Here is a 12,045-nt window from a genome sequence, read left to right as displayed (position 1 = left end):
AAATTTCGCATGAAACACCAAAAAAAAAAACATGAGCTGACCTTGACACTAACCCCTTGGCCTTGCATTTATTATGTCCAGAGTTGTACAACTCGGGGGATTTTTTTTACCCCAAATTGGGACCCTTAACAGGGTCAAAGCCCCGGCTTGTATCCTTTTTAAAGTCCCATGTTGTATTTCAATCAATTTTGGGTTTTTTTTCACCAAAAAAACGATTTTTTGTGACTTTGACGTTTAAGGTTATGTCACTTGGTGATACAATTTGGGCCTTTTTGGCCCCTAATTGTGACTAAAACCGAGCAAAATACTCAGTTTGTGTCTCACTACGTGTGAATAAAGCAATTTGGAACATAAAAACACGAATTGTGGGCAAATTTCGTAAAAAGTGTGACATAACCTCACTTCCGGGTACAGTCAATGACACATTTAATGTCACAAATTTACAAATTTTGGCCCCCTTACCCCAGAGAGCCGTAACCGCCATGACTGTGCACTTCTTTGACCCGTTCTTTGTAGTCTTCGGGAAAATTAGTGGAAATTTTCGGGTCTGAGACAAAAAAAGTGTCATGGGCGTCCCTCGCAGGGTGCTGTTGGGGTTGAAACAAAGCGTCGAAATTCCAGAAGGAGCTCTCAACGTAATTGTTGGTGGGCATCTCCGTGAACCCCATTTCGAGGAAAATTTGCCTGAATTCGGCCCTGACTTTGAGTAAAGGGTGCAAATACCCGCATTCAAGAGGGGCCCCCAAAGCGTCAAAATTGTACTCTTTGAACTTTAATTGTTGCCAACTTCCGGTCGTTAACATTTCCGCTGTTAAATCAGTCTCCAATTTGGCCAAAGTGAGGCTAAAATCGCCCCCTTTTCGCAGATTAAACGACTTTTGGACCACTTCCTGTATCAACTTCCGTTTTTTGTACTCCTGTCGCACACTATCGGCGATCTGCCCCACGTGCCCCCCTAAAATCAGGCGCAAATTCGCCTGGACCGTATCCACGATCTTGTCCACTTTGCGTCTCACGACAGGGGGGCCCCCCTTGTCCAAGACCAGCCAGCCGGCGCTCATCGCCTTACTGAACCCCACTTTGGCGTTAGGGAGTTTCATTAACTCGGCTTGGGCTACGCCCTCGGGGGGCACAGCGTGGAAAATGCGAGCTTCGTGACTGCCGTTTTCCACGATTTGTTTGCCCTCTTCCGTGAGTTCGATGAATTTGTCGCTTTGGGGCTCCGCGGTGATGAGGTCCCCATGGGCTTGGATGCTCTTAAGGGCCCCCACGATCTTCTGGTGGTCGGTGTTGAAGAGACGGGAGAGGGTGAGAGTGTTGAGGGGCTCGGACTCCGAGAGCTGTCTCAGGATTTTCTCACAGAGGTCGGTCATTGTGGGGGCTGTAACACTGATTAAGGGGGCTGTCGGGGATGATGCAATTTTTTACCTCAATTTGATCAACGTGGTGACTTCTAGTGCCAACATTGAAAAGTTAAAATTACCAAACGTTACGTCATAATTAAAAAAAAACAAAACGATTTTTTACTTTTCTTCAACTCTCATTAACTTATTGATTAACAAATTAAGTTATTTGATGTTCAATTACGTTGTTTTTTTCTAAATACAACAAAAAATAATGAAATTTTTAATCAACTTTTTCGGACTTGGAAACATTCGGTGTTTTGCACTAAATGTAACAAATAATTGTTTTTTTGTCAAAAAATAATTTATTAGCACACAACACGTAATCTACGCTTAGAAATAAAAATGTTTGCAAAAAATTCTAGTTGTGAATTTATTTTTACGTAAGAATTAAGTAACTTGTTCTTGCCCTCGAATGTTCTTGCGTACGAATATGTGTAAAAAAATTAAACTTGAAAATCATTAAAAATCGATATTATTGCAACATTTAACTAAGTTGGGGCCTGTAGTGAGTGTCCAGGTTGCAAAACGTTAAAAATTCTGTGATTCAAGCGTTTAATTCAAGTTGGTGAAAAAATGAACAATGATTTTGTCCAGAACTGTAACCTCAAGAATCATTTTTTGACCGATTTCAGACAATTTATGCCCAACTTTGACCCCTTAATGGCCCCTTCGTGGTTACATGTCATTTTCCTCCTTATTTTTGTCAGTTTTTTTGGGAAAAAACCTAATTTAATGACTTGACATTTGAGGTTAAGTCTAATCTTTGCTAATTTACGACACTGTTTTAATTAATTAGGGCTTAAAAACGCAAGTTTTTGTTAAATTGTGACCATTTACATGCATTTTGATTAAGAAATGAGTGAATTTGAGGTAAAATCTTACATAACCTGACTTTTGTGTAGTCATGGACAAGTTAAATGTCACTATTTTTTTGCTCTTGACTAGAAAATTCGCGTTTTTTGCCAATTAAATCACAGTAAGGTGTGTCAAATAAGCACAAGGTTCAGAAAACGTTTTATTTTCGACATGTCTTTCACACTATATGGCAGTACATTTTGGCATTTAAAATCTCAATTTCATCTTAATTTCAAGCTCAGCCTTGTCATGTCACCGTGAGATTATTTCACACCAGGAACATAAAATCGAGTCCCCACGACTCTACAATCACAGTCAAGAAAACAAATGTTTATGTCGGCGATAAATCTCCTCCAATCGTTTGCGTCCACCTAACATATTCGCTTGTGTCCCCAAACACATATTTCTTTGATTTGTGTCTAAATTAATATCACATTTGATTGGGTGGTATATGTGGACCAATCCGGGATCGGTGCTCCTCACAATTCTCAATTCTGATTGGATAGCGGTGTCGTAAAAAGCGACATCTTCGAACCCCCACCCCGAAATATGTAAATTCAAACCACCCAACTTCCGGTAGTCACTTTTATACAAACTGACTATACCGAAACCGAATTGGCGCCAAAAACCGGATTCTTCATCGATGGTAAAACCGTCCGGAAAACTCCAGTTTGTTATTTTCGGGTCATACAAACTATAAACAACCGGAAAGTAAATACTCCGGGCTTTTGCCGTATTTTGACGCACTCGTTGTAGACTTCGTGCGTCAAAAACCATGTCAACGTCAATAAACAACACCAAATCATCATCACTCAAAAATTTTAGCCCATATTCTAGGGCTTTAGCTCGGCTAAAAGTCTCGTTTATATACACCACACTCACACCACTGTCCGAATATCTCCGCTGGAGCCCCTCTATAGCCCCCCGACTGTCCTCAAAACCCTCACTTTGATACAAAATCACAAATAGTTTAGTCTCCTCTTGTTGTTTGATACAAACGTCTTCGTAGAGTTTCAAAAAGCGCCGAAACGTTGCAAATCGACCACTCAGAGGCAAAATAAAGTTGATTGTTTGACGTTTGGGGGCGATGACCGATGGAAAAATCGGCGGGATTTGCTCGAATGTTGAAATTATGTGTTTGACAATTTTCTTGTGAACGGGGACGGCGTCGGTAGGTGATGAGTCAAAATTGCCAACTTCACGAACGAAAATACCTGAAATGAGTTGGCCCACCTTTAGTCTCGAGACACCTTGGATTTTTCTGGCGTTAAATGTGACCTAGACTGGACTCTAAATAACGCAAATGTGACATTTTTTGCGGGCAATGACCCCACAAAATTTAATTTTTGATAATAAACGTGTTTTTGGCTTTCTTTGTATTTTTTGTGTCATTGATTGTGTCTGAGACTGTACAAAAAAATAATTTTTTGGGACTTTTGAGCCGATTTAGTCAGCTGAAATGAATTAAATTATCAATTCTAAAGCCTTGTTGTGATTTATTTGCGATTTTGTCCGATTTCTTGGCGAAAAAAACAATTAAAAAAAAATTATTTGAGGTTATGACAACAAAAATTCAATTTTTGAGTTTTTGTAAAACGTTTTGTACCCGAATGGCATAAAAATAGTCTTGTAATGTGTTTTTACACATCCTGTGTGCGATTTAGGGGTTTTTATTCGTAAAATTAATTTGTATTAATTAAAAATTTGTTAATTAAAAAATTGGAAAAATTAAGTTAAAAAATCATTAATTATTGTAACAATTAGTTGACTTAAACCTTGTAGTGTGTGTCTATGTTGAAAAAAGAGTAAATAAAAGTCAATTTCCAGAGAAATTGTGTTAAAACATAAAAATGACTTTTAGAGTACAGTTCACGACAAAATAAATGTCACAAAAACATTTTTTTTTTTTTTCTTTTCAATTCACAACGTATGATGCGACCAATTGACGCCCTAACGTTAGTATTACTCTTTTGTTTCATTTTAATCAATTTTTGTCCACTAATTTAAAACTCACCCCCAAAAACTCATTTTTGACGTTTCTGGGTCAAATTTAGTTCAAAAAATGCTACATTTCGGCTTAAATAAAACTTATCGTTGATTCCTGGTAGTAAAAAGTCGAAAATTTGCCCAAATTCGGGTAAAAAACCGCCATAACCTCACTTTAGAGTACAGTCTATAGCAAATTAAACGCCATTTGCAAGCCTCACCTGTGAACGTTTGCTGGACATAAGCATGTCGTCGCACTTGAACTGTCATTTTGTGCCCCCTGTATTTCCGATAAACGAGCAAAAGATCTAAAATTAGGTCAACCCCATGCACGGGGTCAAGCCTCCAATAGCCGTAGAGAATCTCCTTGAAGTCTATAACACGTCCTCGTTGCTTCGAATACGAGTTTATAAGTTCCATAATCTGAAAAGTATGGATTTTGAGCGATTTTGGAAAAGTGAGGCATGCCTCCATACGTCACGAACGACGTCATTTAGGCCTTCTTTGAGTGAGGATCCGATTCGCCGTCTCGGATTTAAGTCCTTATACGAGTACAAAGTCTTGGAGATGAGTTCCCAGTCGAGGACTTCGTCCAAATTCCTCGGCTTGTGCCTCGTCAGACTCTGAGGCATGCCTGGAACCCAAAATAACCGCAATTAATCGGATTGTTTATTAAATATTGGAACAATAGCACATAACGTAAATGGTTATGTTAGTGGTACCGGTGGTACCAATGGTACCATTGGTACCACATGTGTGACGAATGAGCGGTACCTAATAGTGTGATGTCACCCAAGTAGCCTCGTGACCCTCTCGTCGCGGGAAAAAGCGGCAGACCTTCGACTAGACTGGCGTTGGGCAAATGCCCAATGGCAAAACCCAATTGGGACATGGACGAGGCGATTCCGCGATGGAGGTCGATGCACTCCTGTTGGTACGACTGGATTTTCAAACCCTGGAAAAATCGGACGAAAAATAGCGATTTTAGAGCGATTTGGCCACAAAAATCACCGGATTTGAGTCCATGTGAAAAGGCGTGGTTTGGCGTGTTGGGGGTCGAAATTGACTAATTTGACCCCGCTGATTACGAAAATGATATTATCTTGGCAATTTGGGCCTTATTTCACTTGAAATTTATAATATATACGCTAAATTTGACAAATACCAAATGCCTCCGCGATGGAAATGTTAGTACGACTGAATTTTTTATAACACGACAAGAATCGGACGAAAAATTGATATTTTAGAGCGATTTGGCCACAAAAATGACCGGATTTGGGTCCATGTGAAAAGGCTTGGTTTGGCATGTTGGGGGTCGAAATTGACTAATTTGACCCCGCTGATTACGAAAATGATATTATTTTTGCAATTTGGGCCCTATTTCGCTTAAAATTCGTAATATATACACCAAATTAGAAAAATAAATTGATAAATTATAACTGGTATTATTATTATTACGTTTTAAGTTCAATTTACACATGTCATGGCTTGCATCACACGTCATTATGTAACATTATACGAGCGTATCAATGCCTCCTATGACCGGTCACACCACTTGCATTTTTTCTTTCTCACTCAAAAAAAAAGAAATAGCTTGAGGTCAGCGTAAACTTCCTAAACCGAATTATAAGCAATTATCAAACGTTTAAAATCGTGCAAATATGTACTTTGGTAGAATTTTATAGCCAACGTAAGAGGAAGAGTGGATTTAGATCTATAAATATTTATTATCAAACAAATATAACATTCCGGGAAGACAAATAAATCATTTTGTTGTATTTGGCCGCAATTAGCTTGAGAATAAACGGGTTATAGGCCTCCACGAGAATTCAATTGGGGTCAGATCGGGCGACCAAGTGGATAAATGGGTCTTGTAACGGTTTAATCAAAGTTGCGACTTTATGGTCGGATTGTAAACACACTTTTGAGATGTTTTCAAGTTGGTAAAACTGTTTATTTCATTTTTTAGCAAGTTTTCTATTGTTTGTTATGCTAAATTTGGCCTCGATATATTGGTAGTAAACAAAATAGATGCAAAAAATTTATTTCTTGTGTCAAATGTTTAATAGTTGTGACGTCAGAGCGATTTGATAGTGTTTAGACTTTGCACAAATCATTAATTTTTCATTACTATGTAGGTAGAATTTATAAGCAAGGTTAAAAATATACAAAAAGATTTTTGTTCATTTTCAAATTTACTTTTGAAACGTGAAACGAGTTTTGGGGTACGATTTGGGCACAAGTAGACGCGCATCACGTGTTTTTTGCCAAAAAAATACCAAATGGGTAATAATTTTGGCGATTTTTCAAAATATTTCTAAACTTTTTTTTAATTAGAAATCGTGATTAGGGGCTCTAAGTGACCAAAAGTAACACTTGAGGCACCAAATTCACAGCAAAACAAAGCCTCTGGACACCCCTTTTTCAAGAATTCGTCAAAATTTGTCAAAAGTCGGCGATTTTGTCGATTTTTTTTAAATTTTTCAGTCGAGAAACCTGTCTAAAACACTTAAGTGACCAAAAGTAACACTAGGGACATTGAATTTTAGCCTAAATAAGGCCTCTGGACAACCCTTTCTCAAAAATTCGTCAAAATTCACCAAAATGTGGCTCTGTAAGCAATTCTCATCTACAGTTTGGGTTCAAAATCAACTATTTCTACCCAAGTTTCTATAAATTACGTGCCACGTGATTTTTTGGAGAAAGGGTTAGTGACCAAAAATTTTGGCGATTTTTCAAAATTTTCCAAAGCTTTTTTTGAGTCAAGAAACGTGTTTAAGGACCCTAAGTGTGGAAAAGTAACACAAAGTTTACATAATTTTTGCCTAAATGAGGCTAATGCAGGCCCCTTTTCCGAAAAATGTGTCAAAATTCGTCAAAATACGTCTCTGTAATCAATTTTCACCTGCATTGTGTTCATAATTAAACCTCTTTATACCCTAGGACCTTTAAATAATGTGTGAGGTGATTTTTTCAAAAAAAGTGTCAGTGACCAAAAATTTGGGCGATTTTTCAAAATTTCACAAAACTATTTTTGAGTTAAGAAACGTGTTTAGAGACCTTAGGTGAGCAAAAGTAACACATTTTACATAATTTTTGCCTAAATGAGGCCAATGGAATCTCTTTTATCGAAAAAAATTTCAAAATTCGTGAAAATCTGTCTCTGTGAGCAATTTTCACCAGTATTTTGTGTTCATAATCAAACCTATTCCTACCCTAGGACGTAAAAATGACGTGTCACCTGATTTTTTTCAGAAAAAATCTCAGTAACCAAAAAAATTGGCGATTTTTCAAAATTTCCCAAAACTTTTTTTGAGTCGAGAAACGTATTTAAGGACCTTAAGTGGGCAAAAGTAACACAAAAGATACATAATTTTTGCCTCAATGAGGCCAATGGAAGCCCCTTTTCCGAAAAATTTGTCAAAATTCGTCAAAATCCGTCTCTGTGAACATTTTCACCTGCATTTTGTGTTCGTAATGGAACCTAATTCTACCCTAGGACTTATAAATCACGTGTAACTTGATTTACTCAAAAAACGAGGCAGTGACCAAAAATTTTTGGCGATTTTTCAAAATTTCCCAAAACTTTTTTTGACTCAAGAAACGTATTTAGGGACCCTAAGTAGGCAAAAGTAACACAAAATTTACCTAAATGAGGCCAATGGAGGCCCCTTTTTCGAAAATTCGTTAAAATTCGCCAAAATTCGTCTCTGCGAGCAATTTCCACCTGCATTTTATGTTCAAAATCAAACCTATTTATACCCTAGGACGTAAAAATGACGTGTCACCTGATTTTTTTCAGAAAAAGTGTCAGTGACCAAAAATTTTGGCGATTTTTCAAAATTTTCCAAAACTTTTTTTGAGTCAAGAAACGTGTTTAGGGGCCCCAAGTGTCCAATAGTAACACAAAATTTAGTTAATTTTTGCATAAATAAGGCCAATGGAGATTTATTTTTCAAAAAAATTATCAAAATCCGTCTCTGTGAGCAATTTCCACCTGCAGTTTGTGTTTATTATCAAACCTATTCTTACCCACGGTCGTATAAATCCAAAAATACTAACCTTGACGTATTTATCGAGTCTATACATGTGTTGAGGTTGCTTGACTGGGTGTAAAGTGATCGCTCGATGGACTTCTTTCTGTTTAAGATCGCCACTGAATGCAGCTTCCCCGCTTTGGTTGTGGTATAAAATGACTTGCATCTATTACAGAACGTTAATTTTATTATTGAATCAAATTCAGGGTCTAAATCATTATTTCAATTTTGATATTGGGCTTAACGAGCGTTGGCGGGACTTGGTGGAACTTTTTAAGACACTTTTTGACTAAAAGTGCCAAAAAATACATAATTTTGGTTAACTAATCAAAAGTTTTAGCGATTTTTGGAAATTTTCGAAAATAATTGACACTTAAATTAACTCTATATTTTGTGTCACGAATTTACAAAAAGGTCCATTAAAAAAAATGTTTCAGAACAAAATCTAATCTCTTTTCATCGCTAAAAAATAACTCAGTTGTATTTAAGTGTTAATTTTTCCAAAAAAAATGTCCCAAAACGTTGATGTAGCATTTTCTTGACTTTCAAAAAGTACCCTTTTTCATTTTTTGAAATAATAATCACAGAATAGAATGTCAAAATGGCATAAAAAACAATTTTTAAGTTGTTTATAATTTGGGATAGCAAAAGTGAGTAAAAACATAACATTTTCAATTTTTTTTTACAAAAATCATAATATAACAAAATTCAAGGAATATTTTGATGTCAAATAAGCATAAATTGCCAATTTTATAATCTCGAAACAAAATAAATTTTTTTGAAAAAAGGCACCTGAAAGGACCATTTTTTATATAATATAGACTTTGGACAGAATAGAATTTCAAAATGGCATAAAAAACAATTTTTATGTTGGTTATAATTTGGGATACCAAAAGTGAGTAAAAAGGTACCATTTTTATTTTTTCTATAAAAATTATAATATAACAAAATTCAAGATATATTTTGATGTCAAATAAACCAAAATTGCCAATTTTATAATCTCAAAAAAAATCTAATTAATTCAAAAATGGCACCTAAAAGGACCATTTTTTTAAAATATGTAATCTTTTTCAAAGAAAAAATTAAAAAATCAAAATACGATCCTCTTTCAAGAACCAAAACTGACGTTAACATCAAATTTTATCTTAAAATTAACTCAAAATTTTGTATTTTGGCAGTTTCAAAAAATAGTTTTTTTGGTGGGTACCAAAAAAGTACTACTTTTTCGAAGATTGTACCAAAAAACAAAAACTAATCGCAGCATTTATCCCAACATATAATTCGGTGTTATTTGAGTGTTAATTTTGTAATATTGCCAATTTTATAATCTCGAAACAAAATCTAACTTTTTAAAAAATGGCACCTAAAAAGACCATTTTTTTGAGATATGTAATCTTTTTCAAAAAAAAATTAAAAAATCAAAATACGATTCTCTTTCAAGAACCAAAACTGACGTTAACATCAAATTTTACCTTAAAATTAACTCAAAATTTTGTATYTTGGCAGTTTCAAAAAATAGTTTTTTTGGTGGGTACCAAAAAAGTACTACTTTTTCGAAGATTGTACCAAAAAACAAAAACTAATCGCAGCATTTATCCCAACATATAATTCGGTGTTATTTGAGTGTTAATTTTGTAATATTGCCAATTTTATAATCTCGAAACAAAATCTAACTTTTTAAAAAATGGCACCTAAAAAGACCATTTTTTTTAGATATGTAATCTTTTTCAAAAAAAAATTAAAAAATCAAAATACGATTCTCTTTCAAGAACCAAAACTGACGTTAACATCAAATTTTAYCTTAAAATTAACTCAAAATTTTGTATYTTGGCAGTTTCAAAAAATAGTTTTTTTGRTGGGTACCAAAAAAGTACTACTTTTTCGAAGATTGTACCARAAAACAAAAACTAATCGCAGCATTTATCCCAACATATAATTCGGTGTTATTTGAGTGTTAATTTTGTAATATTGCCAATTTTATAATCTCGAAACAAAATCTAACTTTTTAAAAAATGGCACCTAAAAAGACCATTTTTTTGAGATATGTAATCTTTTTCAAAAAAAAATTAAAAAATCAAAATACGATTCTCTTTCAAGAACCAAAACCGACATTAACATCAAATTTTACCTTAAAATTAACTAAAAATTTGGTGTTTTTTCAGTATCAAAAAATAGTTTTTTTTTGGTGGGTACCAAAAAAGTACCATTTTTTTGAAGATTGTACCAGACAACAAAAACTAATCGCAGAATACTTATCCCAACATATAATTCGGTGTTATTTGAATTTGAGTGTCAATTTTTACAAAAAATGTCTCAAAATTTAGTATTTTTTTCAAAAAAACTAAAAAAAAGGAAAAAACGTGATTTTAATATATCATTTAACCTTGACATTTTAAAAATAGACTTCTTCGAATAATTGATACATTATCTCATATTTTGAAAAAATCACTATCATTATTATTATTATTTCCGAGTAAGTTTACTGTAATAAAATTTTTTCAATGCCTTTTTATTTTACCATTCTCTCGAGACAAAAGCACTCGAGTCGAGCAAAGATGGTCTCCAGATGCCACCACATCCGGGCTTGTCCTTGAACTTGAACGTGTGGTTCGTTGCCGGCTAACAATAGCAAAAAATCCACAAAAATTCTACCTAAGTCCTCCACTGTCAAACCCAAATCAAAAAAAAAAATGTTAAATTGTAATCCAAACTGAAAAAGTGGTGATTTAATGCTGAATGAGAGGTTTATTAATTGAAAAAACACACGTGTGGTTTATATCAAGTTATCAATGCCTGATATCAATTATTTGATTGCACCAAGGCTACTTGATCGATTCGTTTTTTGATAAAATCCGCGCAAATTGGGTCAAATATCTCGCAAATGCGCAATTTTGTAAATAATTAGATAATTCCTGGTGTGAATAGTTTGAATAACTCGGATGTGATATCAGATAACAGAGATAAGGAATTAAAACGTGCTAGAAATAGTAATATGTGTCAATAAAAATGATGATTTTTGACTTTTGCCCCAATATTTTACACAAGTGTGATAAAATGTGAAAGTTGTGCCAACATAACGGTTCACAGAATTCGATTTTATCGTTGATGCAATAAATGCAATGAACTTTAATATCGGTTTATCAATGAAAAATTGATAACAAATTGATTATTTTATCTCGTTTTGGGTGTAAAGACCGGTTGAAATGTGTATTTTAGTGTTATTTCGGTTTTTTTAATTTTTTTGGCTTCAGAATGACCGGATCTGAGTCCGTGTGAAATGTCTTGGTTTGGCGTTTTACAACAATATGAGGGTCAATTCTCACTAATTTAGCACTTCTGATTATGAAAATGAGTTTCGCTTGGCGATTGGGGCCTTAGTTTGGCCCATGGCCTACTAGACACATTGTCAAAATTTGTAAAAATTTGCATAATTGGATTTAGAGTTTGTTCTTTTTATGTACTTTATTTTTTACTTTCAACATTTTGGAATATGTCCAAAAAATACAGGGTGATTCCCGCTCCTTGACTATCAGTTTTTCTTTTTTTTTCAAAAATTTGCGATGAATTTGGCAAAATTTGTAAAAACTAGACTAGAATTTATAGGTTTTTAACACAATTTTATTGTGTTAGTTTATTTATTTCAATAAAAAATATCCAGGGTAATTTTGATTTAACACTAAATTTTTATTTTTTTGAATCTGTTTCAAAATTACTTCTTTTTAGCATAATTAAATTTTTTTTAACAAAATTATACAGGATGA

General features: G+C 34.4%; 2 protein-coding genes across 3 annotated transcripts in view; both read right to left on the bottom strand.

The window, feature by feature from the left end:
• LOC123009690 (phenylalanine--tRNA ligase alpha subunit) overlaps positions 1-1,548 on the bottom strand; it is a 3,213-nt gene extending 1,665 nt beyond the window's left edge. The window contains exons 1-2 of the mRNA XM_044406165.1: positions 1,429-1,548; positions 463-1,381 (exon numbers count right to left, since the gene is read on the bottom strand). Coding sequence (XP_044262100.1) covers positions 463-1,373 — 911 coding nt within the window. The 5' untranslated portion in view covers positions 1,374-1,381; positions 1,429-1,548. The remainder of the gene's footprint in view (positions 1-462; positions 1,382-1,428) is intronic.
• An 860-nt stretch (positions 1,549-2,408) lies between these two features.
• LOC123009957 (chondroitin sulfate synthase 1) overlaps positions 2,409-12,045 on the bottom strand; it is a 13,407-nt gene continuing 3,770 nt past the window's right edge. For both annotated transcript variants that reach the window (XM_044406553.1, XM_044406554.1), the window contains exons 2-6: positions 8,310-8,450; positions 5,022-5,202; positions 4,724-4,881; positions 4,469-4,670; positions 2,409-3,475 (exon numbers count right to left, since the gene is read on the bottom strand). In XM_044406553.1, the coding sequence (XP_044262488.1) occupies positions 2,577-3,475; positions 4,469-4,670; positions 4,724-4,881; positions 5,022-5,202; positions 8,310-8,450 (1,581 nt within the window). In that variant the 3' untranslated portion in view covers positions 2,409-2,576. The remainder of the gene's footprint in view (positions 3,476-4,468; positions 4,671-4,723; positions 4,882-5,021; positions 5,203-8,309; positions 8,451-12,045) is intronic.

The sequence above is a fragment of the Tribolium madens genome, unplaced genomic scaffold (genome assembly GCF_015345945.1).
Source record: "Tribolium madens isolate multiple individuals breed KSU strain unplaced genomic scaffold, Tmad_KSU_1.1 Scaffold_7;HRSCAF=85;Tcas5.2_LG10, whole genome shotgun sequence".
NCBI lineage: Eukaryota > Metazoa > Arthropoda > Insecta > Coleoptera > Tenebrionidae > Tribolium > Tribolium madens.
Note: the sequence above shows the minus strand (reverse complement) of the source record. Positions and strands in the feature narration are given on the sequence as shown.